This window comes from Rosa rugosa, chromosome 3, assembly GCF_958449725.1.
Source record: "Rosa rugosa chromosome 3, drRosRugo1.1, whole genome shotgun sequence".
In the NCBI taxonomy this organism is placed as follows: Eukaryota; Viridiplantae; Streptophyta; class Magnoliopsida; order Rosales; family Rosaceae; genus Rosa; species Rosa rugosa.
Genome location: NC_084822.1, coordinates 1,661,928 through 1,688,262, shown reverse-complemented (window position 1 = coordinate 1,688,262; position 26,335 = coordinate 1,661,928). Strand labels below are relative to the sequence as shown.

General features: G+C 38.5%; 2 protein-coding genes across 2 annotated transcripts; one reads left to right on the top strand and one right to left on the bottom strand.

Moving 5' to 3' along the window:
- Window positions 1–2,858: 2,858 nt before the first annotated feature.
- On the bottom strand, window positions 2,859–7,920 carry LOC133735174 (beta-galactosidase 13-like). The gene is made up of 18 exons (XM_062162585.1): window positions 7,406–7,920; window positions 6,925–7,020; window positions 6,731–6,843; window positions 6,561–6,627; window positions 6,376–6,468; window positions 6,151–6,294; window positions 5,867–5,961; window positions 5,670–5,775; window positions 5,478–5,562; window positions 5,278–5,396; window positions 4,834–5,171; window positions 4,632–4,741; window positions 4,435–4,544; window positions 4,243–4,350; window positions 4,052–4,156; window positions 3,816–3,961; window positions 3,387–3,732; window positions 2,859–3,274 (listed from the first exon to the last, which is right to left on the bottom strand). The coding sequence occupies exons 1-18, from the start codon at window positions 7,709–7,711 to the stop codon at window positions 3,155–3,157; spliced, it is 2,607 nt and encodes an 868-aa protein (XP_062018569.1). The 5' UTR covers window positions 7,712–7,920; the 3' UTR covers window positions 2,859–3,154.
- A 10,350-nt stretch (window positions 7,921–18,270) lies between these two features.
- LOC133739716 (uncharacterized) lies at window positions 18,271–21,648 on the top strand. The gene is made up of 11 exons (XM_062167505.1): window positions 18,271–18,473; window positions 18,630–18,813; window positions 19,015–19,089; window positions 19,278–19,515; window positions 19,598–19,722; window positions 19,873–19,906; window positions 20,014–20,060; window positions 20,213–20,353; window positions 20,729–20,793; window positions 20,871–20,943; window positions 21,042–21,648. Exons 1-11 carry the CDS (start codon window positions 18,374–18,376, stop codon window positions 21,208–21,210), a joined length of 1,251 nt encoding a protein of 416 aa, XP_062023489.1. The 5' UTR covers window positions 18,271–18,373; the 3' UTR covers window positions 21,211–21,648.
- The last annotated feature ends 4,687 nt before the right edge of the window (window positions 21,649–26,335 follow it).

Sequence of the window (26,335 nt, the reverse complement as noted above, 5' to 3'; positions counted from 1 at the left end):
TAGAGCGACCCAAAGAGATCGTGGGTCTTCTTCAGCTAAATATTCCACCTTGAGTGCTTCTTCCATATGTTTCCTGATGAAAATCATAGCCCTTGCCTTCATGTCTTCAGGGGTGATGTTGTCAGCAATAATCGTTGATCTCATCTTATTTGCAGTCAGATGAAGCTTGACATCTTGGGTCCACTTGAGATAAGTTCCTTCCGGAAACTTCCAAAGCGACAAAGTCAAGTTTGTTGAGATTTGACATTCTCTACAAGGATTTAAAGGACAATAGTTAGTGCTATGGGTAATAACTTCCATAAGCAATCAATAAGAACTTCAGGTTCTATAACATGGTATGAAAAATCGGATTAAACATGTATAGTGAATTTGTGGAGGAAACTTCAAGTTCCTTATATGGTATTATCGAAGCTACAGGTTCGATATATGTGAAATATTATTTCTCAACCCTTTTGGTTCAATATTTATGTGTGTGAACTTCCGGTTCGTTAAGTACCTGCATTCCGCACATATATATTCTAATGCAAAGAATTTAAGCGGGTAAAATATTTAAATTTAATATGAGCAGGTAATACCACAAAACATTATCATAATAAATAATGAAGGAAAGATGTATCATTATCACAAAGTCCAAACAAGTATATATAGATATTTGTCACAATATACATGAATTGATAGCTAAATTAAAAGCTATTGATTTTCCTTTTTACTCATTCAATTATGCCAATTATAGTGCAAGAGAAATAAGTGTTTCTCATAGAAGATTAAGTTAAACTAGATGCTTCAAAAGTCATAAATCGTGACTGCAGTTCCTACTGAATAGCAGTCGAAAGACGAACTGAAACACTAAGCAAAACTACCCAGAAAAATATGAAAATTTACAGAGATGCAGTAAACACACAGGGGCTCCAGAATACAAAATTTGGTGAGTTTTGGAGTTGATTTACTATTTCAAATAAATACTGGAACACAGAGAACAGAAGGTAAAATGAAACAGCAAAATCGGTTTTTGTTTGGAAAAACCTACTTGGTTGTAGAGCTGGTAGAGTGAAGTTGATTGAATGATGAACTGCCTCTTCTCTGCAACCCAAGAGTTATTCACCTCTCCTCTTGTCAATCTGCAATCCAAATCGTAGAGCTATTCGTGCTGATAACGTGTTGAAAAACGAACATAAAACTGTTTCAGAAAATGGAGAGAGCTTTGTTGGGAAGAACTTGAGAGAGAGAGAGTTTAGATGCAGAGAAGGATGGAGATTCAAGTGTTTATTCATCTCACAATGGAGGGTTTATATAGGAATACAAAGCTAGTGTGAATGCTATGGTAAGAAGTCCATTATAGTGCCTTCAATGATCATAGCTGCAACTCCACATGGTTGCTGCAATTATGAGAGCTGCCATGCTTGTAGTGCCTTCAATGATCATAGCTGCAACTCCACATGGTTGCTGCAATTATGAGAGCTGCCATGCTTGTAGTGGCTTCAATGATCATAGCTGCAACTCCACATGATATAGACATTTATATTACAACAATATATATATATATATATATATATATATATATTTTTTTTTTTCCAGAATTAGGTTATCATTTCCTCAGTTTTTAATGGGTGTCTAGTCCTGAATATTCTGAAGCCACTTAAAAATAGAATATGTTTTCTGTCAGCAGATGCCAGCAATAGATAGTAATTGCCTCCACTCATTTGTGTTCTGTTAAGAAAATCATAGATATAGTTGGCAAAAGAGGAATGCTTAACATCTAGCCAGAAAGGAAAATGAGAACTTGTTTGTCGAAATACTCGGTACAAAGAATGATGTCTACCTACTTTTGCCCTTCTCTATCGGTCTAAAACATGTCCTTTTAATGTTTCATCATTGTTGTTGGAATTCGAATTGGATTCTAATTCATGACATGGTACATTATGTTTTTAGCAAAGCAGCTAGTTATCCTAACAAAGTAGTGGTATATTCTCATGCAAACCAGAAATGCCCCTTCTATTTCTAGCAGTCGTACGTGAAGCTATCTTATAGAAACGCTCTAGAACAAGTTGGAAAATTGCCTGTTTTCTTGGTCATAGAATTTTTTCAAGGAGTTAATTTAGGGTCTGACACTGATGGTAACGTTATGTTCAAGTCATGCCTTGTGATGTTGCTGAGACTAATTTTTTAGCCTCGGAGATTTGAGTGTGTTACTAGTTAATTTCTCAGACATAATACTTGGATTCCCTTGAGCAAAGCCTTTTTCATTTACCCCTTCAAATCTGGACTTTGTAAAAAAAAAAAAAAAAAAAAAAAGGTACTTGTCAACTGTAAATTATGTATCTTTAAGTGCTAAAATTGTTCATTGAATCACTTGTACATGTATTAGCACTGGGGAAACCACCAAAGTTAATGGCATTGGCAATTCGGATGGTGTAGATTCTGAATGCATGGTAGTTTTACTGGGCATTACTAATTCTGAAACCCTTCTTTTCCGTTTACTGAACATTTGTATGAATTGACTATATGAAGCTTGGAATTGCAGCATCATGCACATCTTTCGTGAACAGAATACATTTGTTTGATTGCTTGTCTGAACTGGTGCCATTCGCTTATTCCTGATGCTGTTTGAAGCCTAATGATTCTGCTGATGTTTCTAGGTTTTACGATGTTTTAGTCGAGGCTTTGCCGTTTCTTTGTTTAGTCGTTTTTCATTTATACCCAAGAACTATTACTAACTTGGTGGATTTTAATTCAATGACAAAATGACTTACTAGTTACTACATAGTTCATTAAATCACTTGTACATATATTAGCACAGGGGAAACCGCCGAAGTTAAAAGTCGTAGACAGTACTTTAAACTTTGCTGGTTTCTGAGACGTTCGAAGAACTGAACAGTTCAATTCAGTGCTTTCCTGAAGATCAGCACTTGGCAAAAACATGCACAAAATCGATGACTGACTAAGCCATCGTGTACATTTATGAATAAAGCACGAAAAAGCTGGATAAATAGGCCTGAGTACTGATTAATTACTACAAAGAAAATAAAGATGAGCTCCAAGGATCCCAATTCTACTTGTCCATGCACTTTTAACCATACTATTAGCTAGCTAGGGGATCTTTACTTCAACCAGAAACTGTTATCTCACCAACACACTAGTATGTTCACTTGGAGCTTTAAAAGCTGCACGCTGCTTGGATAGCTAGTGTCTTCTTGATACCAGGGCAAGGATCACCAGACTTGAAGAAGAGGCTGGGGTCATTTGGGACTGTACATGAAATCTTTCCCAAGCAATGCTGCTCAAACAGAAATGAAAAATGAATTCATTGGTTAGGTCACTTATCAGATATTATATCAAGCACTATGCTTTGAAATGTTCGCTATATATCTAGAGAGATCTTTGCTTACATCTTCGACGACCTTCTTGGCTTCAGGAGCATTGCATTGTCCCAATTTAAAGGCTCCACAGAAGCCGTCAGGATTGCCATAGCCCGCGAATTCAATAGCACTGATCTTTTTGTAGTTTGGACAGTTGAGGAGAGCTGCTGGTTGGAGGCTTTTTCCAGGAGCTGTTGTGAGCTTGCCGCCTTTTCTATCCCAGTACTTAACATGTCCGGGATAGTCCTGTCTAATAAGGCTGCAGATGGTGTCTCTGTTGACTGTTACGATCTCAATGTCTTTTGGGTCTGCTGGCTCCTCCTCCAATACAACAAGGAAATTCTTAGGCTTAATGAAGGCTCTTGGGATGTGGTACCTGCTCAATCATAAGATCATCAAATTTTCTCATGAAATGACGTGACAGTGTAACATTTGGTCAAATGTATCAAGTTTACTTACTCGGTTTGAGTAGGTTGTCCAAGAGGAGAGAGGAAGGACATCCAATGACGGCCGATGCTTATACCATTCACCCATACCATTCCCTTGCCCATACCGGTCATTCGAATAGCACAAGGGTCTCTTCCTGAAGGAGCATCAAAACTTGTCTGCAATGACACAAAAGCAAAGTTCCAACTTGGAAAACCCCATAGTTCAGAATTTGTTGGAATGAAATGTGATCAAGTTGGACATGTTACCTTGTACCATGTGAGAGCCCTTCCTTTACCTGTTGCCTTCGTCCATTTCACTTTCTGAGCTCCCTTCTCTGTGTACACTTCGAGCTTTTCACCATTCAGGCCAGTCTGAAACATGGTAAAAAATATACTTGCATTACTTGTTAGTGGTTCATAATTATGTTTCTAAAGATTGAAAATTTGATGACACCTACCCTATGTCCCCAGCCATTTGCGGACAGGTCGATTGTTCCGGTGTTCAATCCTAGGATTGTTACAGAACGAGGCCCTGCATACCTGTGCTCCATGTACGCTCCACTATCCTTCATTGCCAAAAAGCAAATAGTCAGTGCCTGTTTACAAATTCTATTTCAGTAAAAACATCATCAAGCATTGATGAAACTTACTGGGAGTCCCACTACCATGCAAAGCAGAGAGATATGGTTCGCCCCTAGCTTCATTTTAGCAGGTGCCTCGAACACGAAACCTTTCTCTGCGTGGCTACCATGTTGCGATCCTGAAAAACTTATGCGCCTTAGTTTACGGAACATGGGGATGATGGATGCTTTCTACCAGTAACGCTTACAAATTAGCTACTCCTTACCAATATATTCATCATTGACAAATACAGCCATTGCATGACCAAGACTAGGAATTCGTACAACTGGCCTGATAGTTTCCTTCATCGGCAAGTCATACGGACTTAGGTCAATGCTGCAATCAGAGTAGTACACAATCATGTCATGATATATGCTCTCTTCCACTAAGATCTTGGTTTGGTGGCTTCAGATAAAATGCAGACTCACCTAGTTGTGTACCATGCATAGTCTGTGGTATCTTTTAGCAAGCCATAGAGCTCCTGCATTTCCCTACTATTGGATGGGATTTGCGCGACGGTTGCAATGGGTTCGGGAGACATTTCCCAGTTCATTTGTTTACTAGCTGTAACAAAGTTCCTTGAATTATGTTGGGATACAATTTGTTGAGTATTGAAGATCACAGTCTTGCAGTCGGGGAGGATGCTAATGGAAGCTGGTGGCAGGAGAAACTTCTGTCCCCTCCAATTAACGGTTGCTTCCATGGTCGAGTGATTATTTGCTATGAAAGCAGCACACTCTGTCCCTGGCTTCTCATAGAAACGAACCTACAAGTTACAAAGAAGAAGAAAAGCTGGAACCTATCAGTGACAAATTTCTTCTTGTTCTTCCTTCCTTTCTACAATTTATAATGGGGTGTTTCAGATACTTCACCTCAGTTTCTTCCCCCAACCTTTGGTCTCCGGGAGTTCCAGTAAGCAAAGTTTTCTTGCATAGATTTATAGCCTTGTGCAAGTCCTTGAGGTGACTCCATTTCGGGTCCCTTTGCAAAGCTGTATCATATATAATCAAATCAATAACCAAATGTTGCGTCACAGTACAGATTAAAGAATGAATTTAAGATCCTTAATTACCATATTCATCGAGAGGAGCCTCATCGTAGTAACGAGTTGTTGTGAAAACAGCACTTGTTCTTCCAAAATTCGTTCCACCATGGTACTGCAAGTAGAGTAACAACATAACGTGTGCTTAATCTATATACCATTATGTGTCTATGCCATTGATGGTTTTCTTAAAAGTTGTAGCTGTGGCTGGTTAGTTGTTACCATATAGTAGTTGGTTAGAGCCCCACCCTTGGAGAAAAACCGAGCAACTGAAAATGCAATGTCTTCTGCTGCTCTTTGTGAAGGAGGGTCACCAAATACTCGGTATCTGTATTGGTGAAAAGAAGGAGAAAGATGTACGTTCAGCAGAAGATATTGAAAGGGATTGATAGACGTTGCTAAGGAATTTATGTACTCACTGAGCTGTCCAATTCTCAGTCCATAGAGCAGGCTTGTTGGGTTTGTTAGGTCCTGAAAAAGTATCTCCACAATGCCTTCCGTTGCAAGTATTAATCTGTACAGGAATCAAATTTTTTCAGATCGAAGGTCCCGACAATAACAATAATAAAACGAGTAAATGGACCACATTGTAATCTCATTATAGTCCTACACTTATTGAAGATCTGGTCTATATATGTGGTCTACCTAGTATTACTCTTCATTCTTTGTTCGACTACAACAAACTTGCAACTCAATTACTTACCACAGGATCAGGAGCATCCTTTTGCTTGCACATGATCCATGGCACTCCAATATTCTGCCCAACTGCCAGCTTTGCTGCCCACTGCACATATGTATCTCCCAACTCTCTATATGCAAGTTGGATTTGATTGTACTCATTCTCAATCTGTTTCAATCAAATATAAATCAAAGCTTGATCATTTAGCCAAAATAAAAGATCAGGGAAGATTAATAAGGGTTTATAAACCTGAGCTAAGATGATTGGACCTCCTTGTGGAGCAAATAGCTTTTCATCCTTCATCATCTTCATTATCTTGGTCACATATTGCTCCATGTGTTTCTGCAAAGCATATTTATATTCAAAGCATCATGTAATTGTGCACATGATTGTACTAATAAGATTTGAAATTGAACCAATTGATCAATTAGTACCTTGTATGGTTCATTATCTGATCGGAAAGTGATTCCAGGGACCTCTCTCAGCCAATATGGAAGACCTCTAATAATATAACGTTTGAACCAGATTCAATAATTCACAATAAAAATTAAAGAGATTCAATATCAAAAAAATTTCTTTCATGATGAAGTTTTATGTGTTATACCCATGGTTCCATTCTGCTTGGATGAATGGTCCAACCCTGAGGGTAGCATACATTCCATTCTCCTGGATCAACCTAATAAACTTCACCAAATCATAGTTTCCCTCAAACTCCCACTGCAAAATTATTAGAACCAGATTAATGCAGTCCACAGATTAATTTACATTCTCCATGTAATTCTAACTTGGATATATTACCTTGCCTTGCACAGGCTCATGAATGTTCCAAAACACGTAAGTTTGAATCACATTCAAACCTCCTTGTTTAGCCTTCTTCAGAATATCAGGCCACATCTGAAAGGCAACAAAAAACATATGAACACAAACATTCCACTAAAGTAGAGAGGATAGACAGAAAACGCTTAGAAATGGTTTTTTCTGATTGGATTGCATTACAAATATAACAGTTCAGTAGATGTATAATACACAACTAGAAAAACAGGGAAAGGAAACACGTTGTAAAATAGAAGATACATATCAACAACTTTGAAATGATAACAGGTTCTCTAACCAATCCGAGAGAGTTCATTTTTGGTCTCCACATATGAAAGTATTATGAATCCACCATGCTTGCTAACACGAGCCATTAGGTTTTGAAATATACAACTACGATCAAAAGTCGAGAAAAACCAAGCAGAAAAACAAAACCAAGAAGAGGATCAGGATCCTAAAAACTTACTTCCACCGGGCTACGCGGATAATGAATTGAACCAGAAAATAGAAGCTCATGTTTCCCATCAATGATCAAAGACCTGGCATCATACGTCACGGGACCGTGTGCAAGCTGCTTCTTTCCTCCCTGTACTGCCCCGTCATCTGTAGTACTGTCCCCGGCAACTTCTCCGTCACCGCCGTCCCCACCGTCCCCAGCAGCCATTCCACCACCTTCTGGTTTCGGCTTGTCACCTTTGGCATGGATTAATGTGGTCGAGACCAACAAAAGTAGAAAAGATATCAAGAGCACCCTTTGGCTTGGTACCACCATTGTGCTGCTAATCTATTCCTATAAACTAAACTCGAACAAGTGAAACTTCTACCTGGTTCATCAAAATGTGATGTAGGTATTTTCTGAGAGACGAAATCAAACTCGGGTTCTGCAATACTTAGACTTTTTGATCGAAGATCAAACAACTTTTGTGATTCAATCTCCGAGTGCTTAATCAAAATTGATGTTTAGCTGTGTTTCTTGGGTGTCTCTTTGAATATCAAGGTCATAATTTGCTATAGATAGAAAAGAGCAGATGCAAATCCGAGTTTTTGGGGTTTGAATATGGACTAAAACATATGCATGGCCTTGGTAATTACACTAGTGATGTAACAGTCAATCCGAGACGGACGGCCAAATAGCCAGATTTCCATGAAATATGCAAGGGCATTAACATTGATCTAATTAGCCATGTTTTCCACTACTTTTTTGCTTCCATATTTGGACTAGATCTTTGTGATGCATGCATTGTCATGAATCCAAATTTCGATTCCTTTCCAAAATCATTCTCTATATGATTGTAATGATATCCGTACTATTATCACACAATGAAAAAGGAGGTAATTATTGCATATCCGTTGTTTTTTATGTCTAATTTTGTTTTATGATAAAAACCTCGAAAGGAAAAACAAGACCACAACAATCATTAATGCCTATAGATATCTGATTTATATGATGACAGTAAATTGCTCTCCACCATCAAGATAAATTTGCTCGTGTTTATGGTCATTACCATTACAAAAGATTTCCTTTTTGACTTTATTCCGTACAGTCATTCTATTTTTCCACACTCCATACTATTTTGTTATGACACATTAATATTACCTTTGACAGCTATTCAATTATATGAAAAAAGTTTCCAAATTGGACGCATTATAAATTATAATCATTTTGCCAATATCTGGCTAATATAAGATTAACTTTAATGGATAAGGTTAGGGGTGGGCATTTTGTACCGAAAATGCGGTTACCGACCCGAACCGCACCGAAAAAACGGTTCGGTAACCGCACCGAACTAAAACGGTGTCGTTTTAGGATCACACCGCACCGAACCGTTTAAAAGCAGTTCGGTTGCGGTTTCGGGTCATAAACCGCCCGATTTAAACCGACCCACACCGAATTTATTTTAATTACATTTTATTTATTTATTATTTCTCTATTGATGGAAATGTTGGTTTTCAATATATAAGAAATCCATTTTTGATTAGGTTTTCAGTTTTTAATATATATATATATCTGTGTGTGTGTAATAAGTTGCTATGGTCTTTCTGCAAGTTGCTTGATATTTGGGTGACATTTGCCGATTTGTGTGGACTCTAAATGCATCCAAAATTTATTTATGCCTTATTGAAATTGTTAAGTAAAAATAAACCTGATTTTGGCCCTCTCTTTCTAGTTGAAATTAATAAATCGCTCCAAACCGAAACCGACCCGCACCGCACCGAAAAATTGTGTAACCGAAATAATCGGTTCAGCCCTTTTGTAATACGGTTGCGGTTTGATATATAGGCCAACCGAAAAAAGCGGTTTGGGCCTCAAACCGAACCGAACCGCACCGCGCCCACCCCTAGATAAGGTCTTCTTAGAATAATGCTAGAGACACAAAAATTTTATACCAAATTAGAATACCAAATGATGTGGCATAGCCTTTAAACCCTAGGAGGCGCGGCTAGTCTTCCGGCAAGAGTTTATGCCCGGTCCGACGGCACGCCCTTGCGGCGGCGTCGTCGGACGGGCCAAATGGGACCTTGTGTCCGGTGTTTGGTGGCTCTGGAGTAAGCCCAGTCGAAATGCAGGTTTGGCAGTGGTATGGGTGGTTTCGCTATCTGGCTTGCTGGGAGGCCTAGTCAGGGATCGGTGGCGGCAGTTATGTGGGAAGCGGGTGGCGCTGATGTCGCTCCACCCTCGATCGGAGCGTGGACGGTGGTCGCCTGGTAGGAACAAGTTGGTGGCGGCGAGATTTGGTACGGATGGACTCAGATCGGATCGGATTGCTCCGATCTGGTATGGGTTATTTGGAGCAGTCCCGTCGAGGGGGGCGGTTTGGAGGAGCGGCGATGCTTGTTGGCGTGATGGGAAGGATGGAGGGATGGAGGCGCAGCCTGCTTCTGCTTGGTCTGGTGGTTATGCCGCTGGTGATGGGAGTCATGGGACGGCGAAGGCTTGGCAGGTGAGATGGTGGTCGGTTGACACGTACAGGCTGTATTCTTGGCTTGGGCTTGATGGTTTTTGGACCAGGGCTTGGGCTTTGGCATGGGCCTTGGTTCCAATCTGCTTTTATTTTACTTCTTTTATGTTTTATTGTATTTTATTTTTAATAAGATGTGGCTTTATGCCAGCAATTAGTCCCTGTCTTTTGGTAGGGAGACGTGGGTTTGGTCCCGGTATGCGCACTCAGTGTGCCTTGTCTGGCCTAGCGAGGAGGCGAGCTATTTGCTTGATCAAATGGACGCAACCTCCTAGTGGCAGGATGAAATTATGTGTCGCCGGATTGATTTCCGTGCGGCAACATAGTAGGAAAGCTGTGTTATTTGTAATGATGCTTCTTCCTATGAGAGTTATCTTTCCGGTATGTCACCGCAATGTCAAAGCAAATGGAGTAGCCATTCGTGCACTCTTTGCTAATTGGTGCTTGTTAGAATACATAGGTTTTGAGGAGAGTCTTGGTATTGTTTCAGGATCTTCTCTTTATGCTTATTGTAATATGGGGTTCAGGCTTTACGTCCCCCCCTTGTATTCTGCAATTTCATTAATCAAGGTTTGAGGGCAGCCGCACCAGCCCTTTTCAAAAAAAAAAAAAAAAAATGATGTGGCATATGCCATGTCACTAGCTTTACATGCCACATGATTAGTTTATACTCCTTGTGATTTCTAATATATCCAAAAGTATTTGCTCCTGGAAAACAATAAATCCTACAAGTTCTAAAACTCATTGCAAGGGTCGTTCTCCTACATCAAATTAGCCACATAACCTATTTTCCTTTTGTTTAGCTTTTCTAATCAAGAACCTTTTGTTTAGCTTTTCTAATCAAGAATTCCAATGTTTGGATAGTTAAGAACCATTCGTTCTGCTTATAATGTGATTATAGGAAATTGAATGAATTTATGCTCAATGGATGAAAAAGATAAAACAACGTTAGCTGCTGATTCTTAATTATGCAGCAATGACATATCTTTGCACAAAGAAGAGAAGGGAGAATGGGAGTGTGGGAGAGACGAGATTATAGGAAATTGAATGAATTTATGCTCAATGGATGAAAAAGATAAAACAACGTTAGCTGCTGATTCTTAATTATGCAGCAATGACATATCTTTGCACAAAGAAGAGAAGGGAGAATGGGACTGTGGGAGTGTGGGAGAGACGAGAATGAGTGGAAGGGGTTTCTGTTTATTTTTTCTATAATCAATGTTTTCAAATAACAAACGTGAGATCTAGCCTCATATATGTAAAATCTTGATCAGATGTCTGATAGCTCTTGATGATGCAAATATTCTATGGCAATACATTAAGATACGTAGTTAGTATCAATAACAGACAAGTTGTAGCATTTGAGTTGTTTATCCGATAAAAAAAAAAAATCATCTCTACAAGAACGAAAGAATTCATATGCAATAACTTTTAAAAATTTCTCAAGTTTGTATAGGCAACTTCAATAACATTAGCACCACTCTTGCCTAAAATGGTCAGCAACCTGGTTGTGCTATTGAAGATTGGGAGCAAGAAACAAAAAGCCACTGCTTTATCAGCTTTGTCATCAGTTGCTAGATCCTCTAAGGGCGGTTTCACTGCTTATTATAAAATTAGCATAGATTCGTTAAAAAGTATATTGCTGACAGAGACTGGTCCCTGTATGTCTCTCATCCAAGCAAAGTGTCTGAAATGCATTACTAATATTGGACTAGCTGTTGGGAAGGAAAGATCTGGTAAGGATGCATTGGAGGTTATGGAAGTCCTTACGGGAAATGAAAAGATGCTCGAAATGGATAGCAAGATTAGAGTCGTTGTTCTGCAGGCATTATTGAACCTTTGCCTGTTAGGCGAGGGTTCTTCAGTTCCTGTGCAGTTTGTGATGCCTATGGTGAGAGAGATTGCATCTCAAAATATTTCAGGAGTAGCTGATGACAAAAAGGTTGACATAGGGGTAGAGAAAAGTTTAGCGCTAAATATATTGGTCTGCCTTACTAAAGCGGGTGAAGAAAAGGGAGATTCAGCTCATGAAGAAAAGGGAAGCAGGTGAAGATGTTGATTTGCATCAGTCTTAATTCATGCAAGCCACCTTTTGTACTTTTCTTTATCTCATGATTAATTGATTGATGTTACTAATATGGTTCCTCCAGTTAATTTGTCATGGTGAACTATTTGTTTGGCCTGCTATACTACTTCATAGAAGATTGGATATTATAGATCGATGGATGTGTATCAATTTGACATTTATTGTTTTCAAAAAAAGAAACAAAAAAAAACTTCAATAACATTAGCTTTCTAACATATGATCGATACAAACCATCAAACAACAAACATATGAGATCGATCCACATTTGGATGTAAACTTAATCTTTTTTTTTTCATTTTTTAATCACATTGGTGTTTTTGTAGTCGAAGCTAGGCACATGACCATCTGAATAATTTAAAACTGGCTGCTGGATCCAAGAATGTGTGAACGATTGGCTAAGACAGGCTTTAATATCGGTTTTTTCCAAAAATTGCCTAGTGATATTAAGCATTGTTTGCCTCTTCTATCGGCTTTGACTGAATGCTATGATTCTTCATTGGGATTTTTCTTTTCAATGGTATTAAATTATTAGAGTTTTTCTTAAAAGAAGTGTACTATTGTACTGGCTTACCAGTTGATGGCATGTAAATTCCTTATTAGATGTCTAATAACTCTTGATGATGCTGATATTCTACGGCAATACATTAAGATTACATAGTTAGTATCAATAACAGACAATTTAATAATTCATATATGATTATTATACTTATTTGATTTGCATGCTCAATATCATCTCTACAAAAACTTAAGAATTCATATTCCTTGACATCATAGATTGAAAAATTTCTCAAGTTTGTATAGGCAACAGGCAACTTGAATAACATTTGCTTTCTAATGTTGGTTTTCTCGTTTTTCTCCATCCTCTAATTCAATTACATCAATACTATGGATGACAACGAAGAGGAGTCCAATATAAACTCATATCGCATAGCAAAGTAACCAGATAAATCTATATAAACAAAGTATGCATACATAATCCATATCAAGAGTATAATAGATTTAGAATCACAATACATCTCAAATGGTTGTGGTAATGTTCTGCAACTTCTTGGGTAGGTTCTGTAACAAATCAACCTCGAAATTCTCTTTGTATTTATGGTGAATGTTGAAGTCATTGACATCAAGGGTTACTAAACCAACAGTAAGATTGAAACTTCTAGATTGCAAACTGTGATTGATATGCTCTGCAGCATGTTTGAAAAGTAGAAGGAGGTCTGCTTTGCCCTCACGCCTCAACGAGTCTTTATGAAATGTAGTTCAAAACTACTGTCATATGACTATTAGTGAATTGATGCTCCTGTAATGGAAACACCATAGAAGATAGTCGATTTAGAGCCTATTTCGTAACCAGCACATTGTAATCCTCCTTCCAGTGATAATAATATGTAAGATATTCTTGCCGTTTGATATCCTTGCATAAAACACCAATCCTCATCCCCAGAGCATGCATCAAAGGATGTGATGTGAGATGAAAGATTTACCAGTTTTTAATTAGCCTGACTATTGCTATAAAATCATCCTTAATCTCCTTGCTCGGGCCTTGAACTAAGGAAATAGCAGCTCAAATTGATGTCTTGTTGTGTCAATCAGTTGTGTGATAGTGTCACATGTCTTCAATTGCTCTATGAAATCAGTGAACAAGGGATTAATTGTCGCGGATGCATACTTTGATCTTGTTGTTGTTCAAACGAAAGATGGAGTTATGCAAGATGTCTTCGCTACCTCCTAATACAAGTAATGTGGGAGAGATAGAAACTTTTTCATCATCCCACAATACATACTCACTTCTCGTCCTAGCAAGGGTGGAAGGAATGCTGAAAGAGGGAGTTGGGCTCTTGTAAGCAGAATTGTGAGCAAATACTGTATCAGGTAAGTGAAGTTTCTTATAGCCTTGGTATGCTCTAAACTTAGCATAAAGTATAAACACATCAAAAAATAAAAATACCTGTAACAATAGTCTCAACGTTCTGAACGTACATAACAATCGAATGGAAATATCTAAACTTCATAATATATCATCAGTGAACGACACACTTGTAGTACTTATTTCCAAACTCATCTCCAAGACTGGCTGCTCACCACTATTCACGATGATGCAATGGCTTTTCCGGCCACAATGAGAATTGATTAAATTGGAAAGCATGATTCAAATTTTTGAATTTCAATACATACAAGAGAGACTAGAGGTGGACAACTTAAGCTTAACTCTCATCCATCTATGACAACTTAGTTTAGTTTAATGTACTATATACTTTGATCGCATCTATGTTAAGTTGAAACACCAATCACTCAAACAAGCAATTTCATTACTCTATATTACACATATTCACTATGAGTCTAGATCCCTTATGAGCTTACGTTTGTAATTATACACTTACACGTTCTGGCTTTCCATTAGGTTAATTAATAGCCCAACTAGTGAAAGGAACCAAATTCTTGTGGTTCAATAACATTTCTTAAATTCCTATATTATTTCTTGTACCCCTTATACTTGATAATTGGCTATATGTCTAGAGTATATATGTACTCACTTGTATTTTATAGTGAAAACTTATATGATTTCAAGTCATCCATAGTCTCAATCGTCTTATATGCATAACCGTCACATGAATTGGTATGCATGAGCTTGAGCTGCTTGACAATAATCGGTCAATAAACACTTATTGTACTTACCTACTTATCTTTGAATTGATTTCCAAGTTTTGAGGCATATGTTGACGTTGCATTACAATGTTATTCATAACAGTAAAGGATAAACGATTGTTGAGATAATTATCTACAATAATACTCTTACATATAACTCTTTTACTCTTATATTGAAAGTTTCCTTGAGGCAAAGAGATCCAAATAAAGAAAATTAGCCTATTAAAAAAGAAAGGAAAGGAACTAGCTAGTAGACATTCTTGAAAGAAGATTTAAGCAAATTAAACTAAAGGGGCCGTGACCACTTACCCAATTTTTGCCTAAAAATTGCCCACTTACTCCACTAAGAGTTTTTTAACCCCATTTACCCAATCTAACAGTGTTTGACAGTATTGCCCTCATTTTAATTAACAAATTACACTCATATCTCTCTCTCCTCCCCCTCATCGATTTCTCTCTCTCTCTTTCTCTAACCTCGTCTCAGGCTCTCTTTTTTTCTCTCTCTCTAAGCCACCACGCCCACCGCTCCACCGTCGATGTCGGCCTCCACCGCCGCCGCTCTGTCCCACCGTCGGACCTCCAGAGGATGACGCCATCCAACTCCACGATCCCAACCCCTCTGGGCTTCGCCGGTTTTGTTCATCAGATGTCCGAGAAGCTCTCCACGTCGAAATCGGGTCTGGGCTTCTCCGGTTTTGTTCGTCAGATGTCCGGGAAGCTCCGAAGCTCCACGCCTGAATCGGGTCTGGGCTTCGCCGGTTTTGTTTGTCAGATGTCCGGGAAGCTCCGAAGCTCCACGCCGGAATCGGGTCTGGGCTTCGCTTGCAGGTCTCAGACGACGTCAAAACTGTGGTCTATTGGGGGGCAATAGACAGATTATTGCCCCCCAATAATTTCTTAACTGTGGTTAATTAATCACTGAAATTAGAGTTTTGATAAGTCTTATGTTGTTTTGAGTTTATTAAAGTACAATAATCTGTCAATGATAGAAACTGGTGATTTTTGGGGTGGTCTATTGGGAGACAATAGACAGATTATTGCCCCACAATAATATCTTAACTGTGGTTCATTTATTACAGGTCATTTCAACAAAATGCTGCTAGATTCATTAACCAAAATAATTAGGTTTATTGGGGGGTCATAAAAAGTTTATTGCCCCCCAATAATTTTTTTATAGATGGTCAGAAGTAACTCAGTTTGGTTTTAAATTAGTTTACAAAAGTACAGGTATTCAAATTCAATACTTGGTGAATTTAAGTCCACAACGAATTGGCTTTTTTTTCACACTCTCCACTTCACTTGAACCGCTTCACCCTAGGCCTCCCGGGTGGCCTCTTAACAAGAATAAATGCACCTAACAACAAAAGGATCACCCATTTTCCTCCAAAAAATAACAAAACAAATATATTATTGCCCCGCAATAAACATATTATTGCCCCGCAATAAACATATTATTGCCCCCCAATAATATATCAGAAATACCAAAACACATTAGAAGCAGTCTTTAAACACAAAGGAAAATATCACTGAACACAATTATAGAGACTTTACAACAATTAAGACATATTATTGCCCCCCAATAGGACGATTATTGCCCCCCAATAATCTCGACTCCGGTTGACGATTTTGCCCACAATTCCAGTCATTTTGCAACAATTCTGGTTGACCATTTGCCTTCACACTGATTTGACTCCGATTGCAACGACTCCGGTTGCAGCCCGGGACTGGAGATACAATCAAGTTGCGATTTCCGTGATGATCAGTCGCCGGCGAGAGAGACAGAAGCAAATCGAAGACGTACCCGATTCTACTGCGGTCGTCGATTCCTTCAGAAGGTCCAACCCGGCCTCGCCGAGCTTCTAAGCGACTAGGACCGTCGGCTTGGCGTCGAGCCTGACCGCGGAGAGCACGACGACGACTTTCGGCGCGGCGATGGCGAGAGCCGGCGTCGTGGGCGATCTGCTGGAGGGATGGAGGGAGGAGAGAGAGAGAGAGAGAGAGAGAGAGAGAGAGAGAGAGAGAGAGAGAGAGAGAGAGAGAGAGAGAGGAGAGAGAGAGAAATCGGTGAGGGGGGAGAGGGCAAAAAAGTCCCAAAAATAAATAAAAAGAAGAAAAAAAGAATTAATTGGGTAAATGGGAAATAATCTCTTAGAGTGTTTTGGGTAAATGGGGTTAAAAAACTGTTAGTGGAGCAAGTGGGCAAATTTTAAGCTAAAATTGGGTAAATGAGCATTTCCCCAACTATAAATGGCATAATCATCCAATTAAATGGAGAAATACTAGATTGATGATGTAAGATCAAGAAGATAATTTATAAAACTAAAATCCTATTTTAATTATCAAATGACTAATGAACATCAATCACTCATAGCTTTTGCAATCATATGACAAAAATATTGGATCTGGTTAAGATATATATATATATATATATATATATATATATATATATATATATATAGGCCTGTTCTGAAGCGGACGTCCGCACTTCGCTAAAGTGCGGACGGCGACGCAGCGGAGGCGTTCCAGGCGGCGGCGGCGCTTGCAGGAGGGAGGCTGGAGGCATCTCGGACTGTTCTGGGCAGCGTTCGAGGTCGGGGTTGCAGGTTCTGGGCAGCAACCCGACCTGCAACTGCAGGTTTTCTGGGCAGCCCTCCAACGACGTCGCCGGCGACTCCACCGACTGCAGACGGCTCCGCCCGACCCCTGGCGTCCTTCCGGCAACCCCCGCCGCTCCGTCGAGCCCCGAGCCGAGCTGCAGCAGCGCCGTCCGCACTTTAGCGAAAGTGCGGACGTCCTCTTTGGAACGCCTCCGTATATATATATTATTAGTCTCATGAATGCATTGGATGAAATATTACATTAGATCTCTATGTGATGGTGTTGTCAGTCATGACTACTACCGGCTCCACCCATATTAGAACTATTGCTATTTCAAGGAGATCTAGATTCGATCATAGGACTGGTGGAAGGTCTTGAAAGTTGATAGAGGATTTAAGGAAGGTTAGATGACCTGCATGATATGGTGGATCCCATCCACGACATGCATTACCTAGACCGAAATCTGAGCTACCTCACTATGGTAGAGGTACGTATGTAGATATCTTGTCGACCTCCTCCTATGTCTCCAAAAGCCTTCAAAACAAGCAACATAACACTAGCATTCCACATCAAAAATGTGTAAAAGGAGAGGAGGCTCTATTACCTATAAATGAGAATCTTCTCCCACTTGAAAAGGAGGCTTGATCCTTGATCCCTCCCTACTTACATCTCTTGTACATAACTACATAAGATTACCTCACTCATAGTGAAATATTCTCTAAGTGGACGTCGCATCCCCTCATGTGGGAGGTGAACCACTATACATCTTGTGTATGCATGCTCTCTCTCTCTCTCTCTCTCTCTCTCTCTCTTTCTCTCTCTCTAAAGAAAATTTGACTTTGTTTATTAACGCTTGAATGTTGACTCAATTTCCTACCCCATGATTGACGATTCGCAGATGATCATACCACCACAAAGAAAAAGAGATTTCTAATTGAACTAGTAGCAAAAACTCCGAGACATTACTAAAACAAAAAAAAAAAACTATTTTTTTTCTCCTCCAACAAAAGATTAAAGACCCCGCCAATTCCGATTTGCGTTCCCGCCAAACAAACTGAAAATTGCCCTCCACATCCCTCACAACACACCACCCAAAACCCTCTCAGTCTATCAGTGCAGTCTCTACCCCAAAATCAGAGAGCCAACAATGTCAAACCACGAAGACGACGACCTTGACCTCCTTCTCTCCCTGCAAGACAGGGTTTTGGAAACCCCCCCTGCCTCTCCTTCACGTTCCCCAGACTCAAGTACCCACCTCCTTTTCTTTTCTTTTCTTTTCTCATAATTTTTTTATTGGGTTGGTCATTTTTCGCTATGGATCTTGGAAAATCGACATGGGTATCGCTCAATTTCTTGAAAAGTACAATGGGTCTCTCTCAAAATGTTTTCTTTTTGTGTTGCAGGGTATCTTTCCGACGAGGATGAGTTGTCCCGCCGGAGAGGGCCGCCGGACATGTCCGTGTTCAGGGATGCTGTTCAGGACTGCCTCGATTACGATCACAAATCGGCACAGAAGACCATCAAATCCAAGCAAATCAGTTCCTCCAATGATTCAGAGGTTGAGAAATATTCGGGTTTGCGAATAAGGTAAAATAATACACTGATCAAATTCACATTCTTGTTGCTCAATGCTTGCCAATCTGACATTGGAAAATGTATGATTTTCATATACAAGGCTTGATTGTATTGTACTTGGAGTTCTAGTAGCTGAAAAATGTGGTAAAGAATTTAAATGAGAAACCTTGGAGTTGGGTTTAATGTTTGGTATCTTTTTCTGTATGGGTACAGGAAGCAGTTGCTATCTCCTTCAGAGCTTAAGGATCGGTTTTCAGACATCCGTTTTGTTCGGTTACCCAATATAAAGTAATCTTCTTGCTTTTGACATTCTTTCAGCTCTTGGTTGGTTTAAGATTTGGAAGTGATATTCTTGCTTTTAGAAATCAACATAAACTTGATTTTGCATTTGTGAGATAGTGGTTTACTTTACAAGTTGTATCCAAAATGATGGTTGAATTGGGTTGTGATGTTGGGTGACTGTTGGGGTTTTGTAGGAACTATCTGGTTGGGGAAACTCTTTCAGGATGTTGGGCAACTGTTGGAGTGTTGACTGAGAAGGGGACTAAAAGAACTAGTTCTACGGGGAAGAGCTATTCGATATACAAATTCGGGTGTTTGGATGAAGATACCGTTTCTGTTTTCTTGTTTGGTGATGCTTATGAGAGGAACTGCAATGAGCAGGCTGGAATGGTGTTTGCACTGTTTAATTGTAGCGTACGCAAGGATGCTAAGGTATTGTTTTGTTATGTAGTGCTCTATAAGTAACCTGTTCTTATTTTATCACCAAAGATAACTAGTCTGTCTGAACATGCAGGGTGCTGGTTTTTCTTTGAGTGTGTTTTCGGCCAATCAAATTGTGAAGATAGGAACTTCAGTTGATTATGGAGTTTGCAGAGGGAAAAGGAAGGATGGAATGGCTTGTAGTTTAGTCATAAATAAGTATGTAACATGCTTTTCTTCGATCGCCTTATTTCAAAGACATATAGTTAAAACTCCAAGTGCTATCATTATGTGCATCTCTATCTGTAGAGGTTTTTGTACCTTTTATTTATTAATATTTGTAACAACATTTCTCTCCTCTTATTTCAGGCGCCAAGGAATATATTGTAAATTTCATAGATCGGTACGAATGTAAATCTTAATTCCTTATCCTTTTTGTCTGACTTGATATGTTTTAACTTTTAAGGCAAACTAACTAACCTATATTTCCTCTATTCCAAATTTTTTCAGAAAGAATCACAGAAATATTCCACTATGCGAACTGAGCTCAAGGGAGGGTAAGTGATAACTGCTTAACATTGTGTGATTATGTTTAATCTAGAGACTAGAAATTCATAATTGTGTAATGAAAGAAACCCTTTCGCATATTATGTTTTAGTTTCGTCGCATTGGTGCTATAGTTTTCTTGACTATTATTTTGATGCATCAGGAATTTGAGAACAGGATTTCGGAACCCGTACCAGCCAGAAGGAGTTTTTATGGTCGATCCTCTAGCTGACAGAACAAACTCTAACAAGCGTAAGCAGCCGGTGAAGCTATTGTCTGTGGAAGGGCTTAAGAAGGCATTAAGGTTTGTCATAGATAGCATATTTAGGATAGCTATTTAAGCATCATTTGATTATGAAGCAACTCACTAATTAACTTATTGTCTTTGGTTGCCAGACATACTACTATGCCTTCTCATCTTAAATTTTGTAATCTACCATCTTCAGATAACACAATTATTCTTATGTTTATACCTAGCAAGATGTGCTACGGTGCTACCAGAAGTGCAATGCCAAATGATAATCAATATTGAGCAGACTATAAGTTAGCTGATATATATTGATACCTGGCATTTCTATTCACATTCTTACATTACATGGTCATGAAACTCATGCAGTTCTGTAACTAGCAAGTTTATAGAATCATATCAACTGATTCAGTTATTGATCAATGTGAACAGTAAAGCAGATAAAGTGACTACAAATACACATTCACAAGGAATAAGGTTTTTGGCCAAGGTCACAGGTTAAGACTCTGATCCCTCTATTCTCTTACTGGGAGTGATGTCTGCAATTTCCTCATTAAACTCCTTTGCAATGCAGGGACGACAGATCCAAATGATGTGATTAAAGAGACAACAATGCAAAAGAAACAAATATCCAGCTTAGAGAAGAGGTGAATAATACATAAAATATTGTCCTATGGTATTTCTAATCTGCATGTACCAAATAAAGATCGTCCTTGTTACTGAAGATTTATTTACTGTTCCTCAGGAAATCGTCTACCACAAGCATGGGTTCATCTGCAGTCATCAAAAACCAGCAAGTAGATGCAAAAAGAATGAAAACCGGAAAGGACAATAGTCTGGCAGACAAATCAAAGCAGGGCACTGGAAAGATGATTGAATTAGATTACTATATTAGCTCGGATGAAGAGTTGTGAGCCTTGTATACATTATTTCTGAACATCTTGGCCAAATCAAAGTTGAATTCTGATTCTGGAGTGATATGACTGAGCTTATAGCCTCTTCCTATCCTAAACTGGGTCTAATAGTTGAGTAACCGGGGCTCCTATCAGACGACCCTCCTCCTAGTTTAAAGTTCCAGAAGACTCAGCAGACCAAGTAACTTAAAATCCAGAGTTTCTGATGTCTCACAGCCAACTACTTACTCCATCATGACAGAGTTGAGCAAAGCAGATTCTTAGAGATGTCTGGCTTTGCCACTGAAACAATTTTGTAAGATTCTTCCCAAAGTGTTAAACTTCCAATTATTTAACTTAAAAATTGTAGAGTACGTGCTGTAAGCTGTCATTTCTTTTTTGTTTATTTGTTGTAACATTTTCTGGTCAGATTAATGGAAAAGTTGCTCCGTTTTATCTGTTTTGCCTATGAAGGCAGATTTTTCTTATCAGAACTAATTCCTATTGTCTTCTACCTTTCATGTGATTATCTTTGGGATTATCTTCAAAACTTTGAAAAGGAATGAAAATCTGATTTTCTGTAGTAACCTTTTCTTAACTGGGACTTCTGTGCATCAGATAAGATTGTGCAGTGTATCGCAGTTGATTGATTGTTGGTTTGAACTCAGATAATTTACATTGTGCATGTTGTATTAGCTAATATGGTATTCATGCCAATAATTGTTCACATATGGTAGTACAAGGAGAATTGTTCTTCAATAATTATTCAAAATCTCATGACGTAAATGCCTGACAGTAGTACAAGGGACCCAATTCCAAGAATATCGGTTAACCATCGATGTCTACATTATAGGTATGACAGGGCTCTAAGTCAGCACATGCTAGTAAACTGGAATACTAATTTTGTGCTAATTGCTTGGATAAAACAACACCATCATGCATGTTGTTTGGAATTGATTTTAGTTTTATTATGGGGTAGGGGACCAAGGTATCTTGAATTCTTGACAAGGAGCCAGATGTAAAGATGTTGATTTGAGGATGGTTGGTCACTCATGGCACATGGACTCGTGAAGTTGGTATAAATCTTCCATGTGCTCCTCAATTTGTATCCATTTCCATATCAATTTTCCAGTGGCAACATGATGGGAAAGCTGTGAGAATGGATATTATGCTATGCTGTATTCGAGTTGCAGATCGAGTTATCTTTCCGTTGTGTCACCGCTGGGAAGCAAATAGAACCGTCTGGAGCGTGTTCTTTGCTAGTTGGTGCGTATTTGAATACAATTGTTTAGTAGAGACTCATGATTTTATTTCAGGATGTACTCTAGGTGCTTATTGTAATCAGGGGTTTAGGCTCAATGTCCCCCCCTTGTATTCGACGGTTTCATTAATCAAGGCTTGAGGGCAGCCGCACCAGCCCTTAATTTCAAAAAAAAAAAAAAAAAAAAAATAGTTGGGGAATTGGGATTTTCCACAAAGTTCTGCTATTGGAATGTATTACAACATATATATTCCTTTACTAAATCGATAGGGAATATTATAGGCCGGTTCGTTTAATTGGTAAAATCGAATAGAAAACTAAATTAGGATTAATATAGGTCATGAATTCATATAACTGAAAAATTGATAGGGACTAAGTAGGACCTATGAATTTGGCCACCAAAACCTTAATAGGGTTGTAACTGCATCATCACAGAGCAGTATTTAATTCAAAGATTCATCCGTATTTCTTTTTCTTGACACTGAAGTCAGGAATAAACAAAACAAAACCAATAGACTAAACACAGAAAAAAACAAGAGACATTAGCTACCTAACAACAAAAACAGGTGATCCATCCTCGTTCAAGTTCAAACCATTTGAAATTTGATAACCCGAATATGCATTCAGTTGATTAATCACGTTATATTGATAAAGAATGCTCATCTACTTCTTCACCTTCCCCACGTTGTGTTTGATTATGTTTTCACATATATAATGGACTCACCAGGTACTGTTCATCATTTCTTCTATTTCATTAAGAAAAGAAAAGGCTTAATCTATCAAATGCCACGACGGGCCTGCAACAGATTCCGGATAGTCGACTGCCCCAGAATGAATATTCTAATTAGTGCCTTACTTTTCTATAGATTTCATGCCTGCATTTTTCAATAACTATGTGACGGATAGTATATGGACTATGAGCTTATAACTTCAACGTGGAGTACTCGAAAAGTACTCATCAAATGACCGTTTTAATCCCTTTTTTTATTACTTTGAAGAGAATGGAGTTCTTGACTTAAGCTAATAAATTCAAATTCAGTTTTTTTTTCTCCATCTCTCTCGATCACCACATGGCTAATCCCAATTACACTTGATTTTAATTTCAATTTAGCTTATGAAAGGGGCCAAATGCCCTCATTAGTGAGCACAGGATCAATATGTTTGATTGCCTAACTGTCGAGCATAGGATCAATATGTTTGTTAGATAAAATGACCAACAAATCGAATATATGCTAGAGAAATGCATGACCGTTATCTGTATGATCGAGCTTTTAGTCTTCTAATATGAGACAACACTACATTCTCACAATGGCTAGCTCGTTTTAGCTATGGTAGATTGCTCACTTGTGCTTTATCCATGTCGTCATACTCTCGATGAGAATATTTGCATCTTTTGAGAGGTCAATAGAGTTGGAAAAGTAAATTTATAATTAAGGATCGAGGTGATTAAAAGATCTTATTCAAGTTATGTATTTATAGTAAGAGTTCAACTCCCCCCATAGCTTTGTTTTATCTGAATGAAAATCTGATCGAAAGAAGAAACAAAAACAAACTGATCGATCGAGGTGGATGGAGTGGCCATCAACCGCTCAACCACCAAGAATTTGTTGAAGGATATACAAGGTTCCAGAGTGAGTGACCATGACAGGTCATTAGGTCAATACACAAAAAGCCAAGTTTCTTTTCAAATCTTGCGCTTGTTATTCTTTCATTATGTTGGGGTCGCCTTGAAAGCCAAGGTTCCCTACCCCAAGCATTGCTTCCAGAGCAAGCATTTGCTTATATATATGGTGCACCAAATCTTCATGTAGGATCCCCTGCAAATAATGTTCATGATGGATAAAATTAGCATCGCAGATCCCACCATTCTTAAACTCATTGTCAACATCTATCTATCTTTCATTGGGGTTTAACTAACTTGGGCTCACCATTAACTGAACATGCAATTTGACCAGATGCATTCAGATCCCCATCATATTTGCCTAGAATGGTGTACAAATTATGATTTATTTAGGCAATTAGGTTCACTAGCTAGCAAGTTCAAGGTTGAAAATCAATCCATTAAATGGATTTGAGAATTTGGGTTATTAGTCATTGATTTATCATGCATGTGCCTGCCTGCTAGAGGGATCCAGCTCCTCTAAAGTGAGCAAGTCATGAAGTTAGTGATTTTATGTGCTAGAGGGATCCAGCTCCTCTAAAGTGAGCAAGTCATGAAGTTAGTGAATTTCATAAAATCTCCAACCTTCATTTAATCTAATGGCTCAAACATATCCACATTAAGAAATACTAACTGTTTGGATTATTTATTTATTTAAATAAGTCATGTTTTTCTCTATCAACAGAAAGAAAAAGAAAAAGAAAATAATAAATAGGATCTTCATGAAACTAGGATCACGCGAATTTTCATATCTGAATTCATAAGTTTAAACTTGATGTTAATTTTCTTAGGATTGTTTTCGGCTCCGAATAGCAAACCTTTAATTGTTTCTTCACTATATATCAAATTAATAATTCCAAAGAGATTTTGCTGTTTCCTTTTGCCATTAATTTCTGGGCTTTGTAATTTAAATCCTATATTGATTACTGGAGATGATGGGTTTCCAACTGGTTATGTGTATGCGTCGATCCCCAAAATTTTTCTAGCTTGTGGTTTATAAATTCGTTGGATTAAACCCCAATTGTTCATGAACTTCAATAATCTTGTCTATGTGGAGTATGAAGGACTGAAGCACTCATGCATATATCACATGAATCTCCACAACTTTGCTTTTCTGAGAGTATCATGGAAGACCGGGTTCTTAGAAGCAGAGAATAAAGAAAAAAAAAGAAAAAAATATACTGATAGAATTAACATTAATGTGGAAAAGAAATTTCTAAAATTTTGTTAATTGACGTGGATATGTTTGAGCCATTAGATTATATGGAGGTTGGAGATTTTATGAAATTCACTAACTTCATAAATTGCTCACTTTAGAGGAGCCGAATCCCTGCTAGAGGACGTTAGTTGACTTCTGATATATGTAAAAAAAAAAAATTATGCAATAAACTTGTACTAAAACTTGTCAACATCTATCTAATCGGAGTTTAATTAACCTCCAGCTGGTTTGGGTGCCTTCTTTTGTAAGGCAGCTGTCTCTTGGGCTATTAATGCTGAGATACTGGCAGTTATTGAGGTAATTAAGGTGGCTTGTGAGAAGAATTGGTTTCCTTTGTGGATTGAAATCTGTCTCATGTTAGTACCACTTAGTAGTGCATTATTTCACGCATCCTAGCAGGGTCCCGTGGCGTCTTCGCACCCGTTGGAAGAATTGCATGAAGTCCCTTCACCAGCTGCAGAGGTTCATATCTTTCAAATATATAGGGAAGGAAATCGCGTGGCTGACAAGCTTGCAAATTATGGTGCCATGAATATTGGTACACATTGGTGGAATTTAATCCCACAATTTTTAATTAGTTCTTTCGGTCATGATTTTTCTATTAGAACAGATTACCGGTTTGCTTAAAAGGTTTGTTACTTTTTTGTTCAAGCTAGCGAGTCCACTAGTGCAGTACCTTACATTATGTATATTTTCCTTTTGGAGGTGGTTTTGGTCTAATCCCCTACCTCATGTACTTTATTAATTAGCGAGGGACGGGCTGTGGGCCTCTGGTTGTAGTGGTTCCCTTCGAGGTTGTGTGGGTGCTTCGGCACCTCTTTCAGACTATTGCAGAAGGGCTAATATTGCATAATCCTCATTAGTTTCAAAAAAAAAGAAAAAAAAAAGCTCCAGCTGGTTTTGTCCATCCAAATATTTTCGTAGCATTCAAATTTTTAATCGTTCAACTCATATTGAAAATTGATGAGTCACAGTGACATAGGAATTTACACTTATAACATGAACC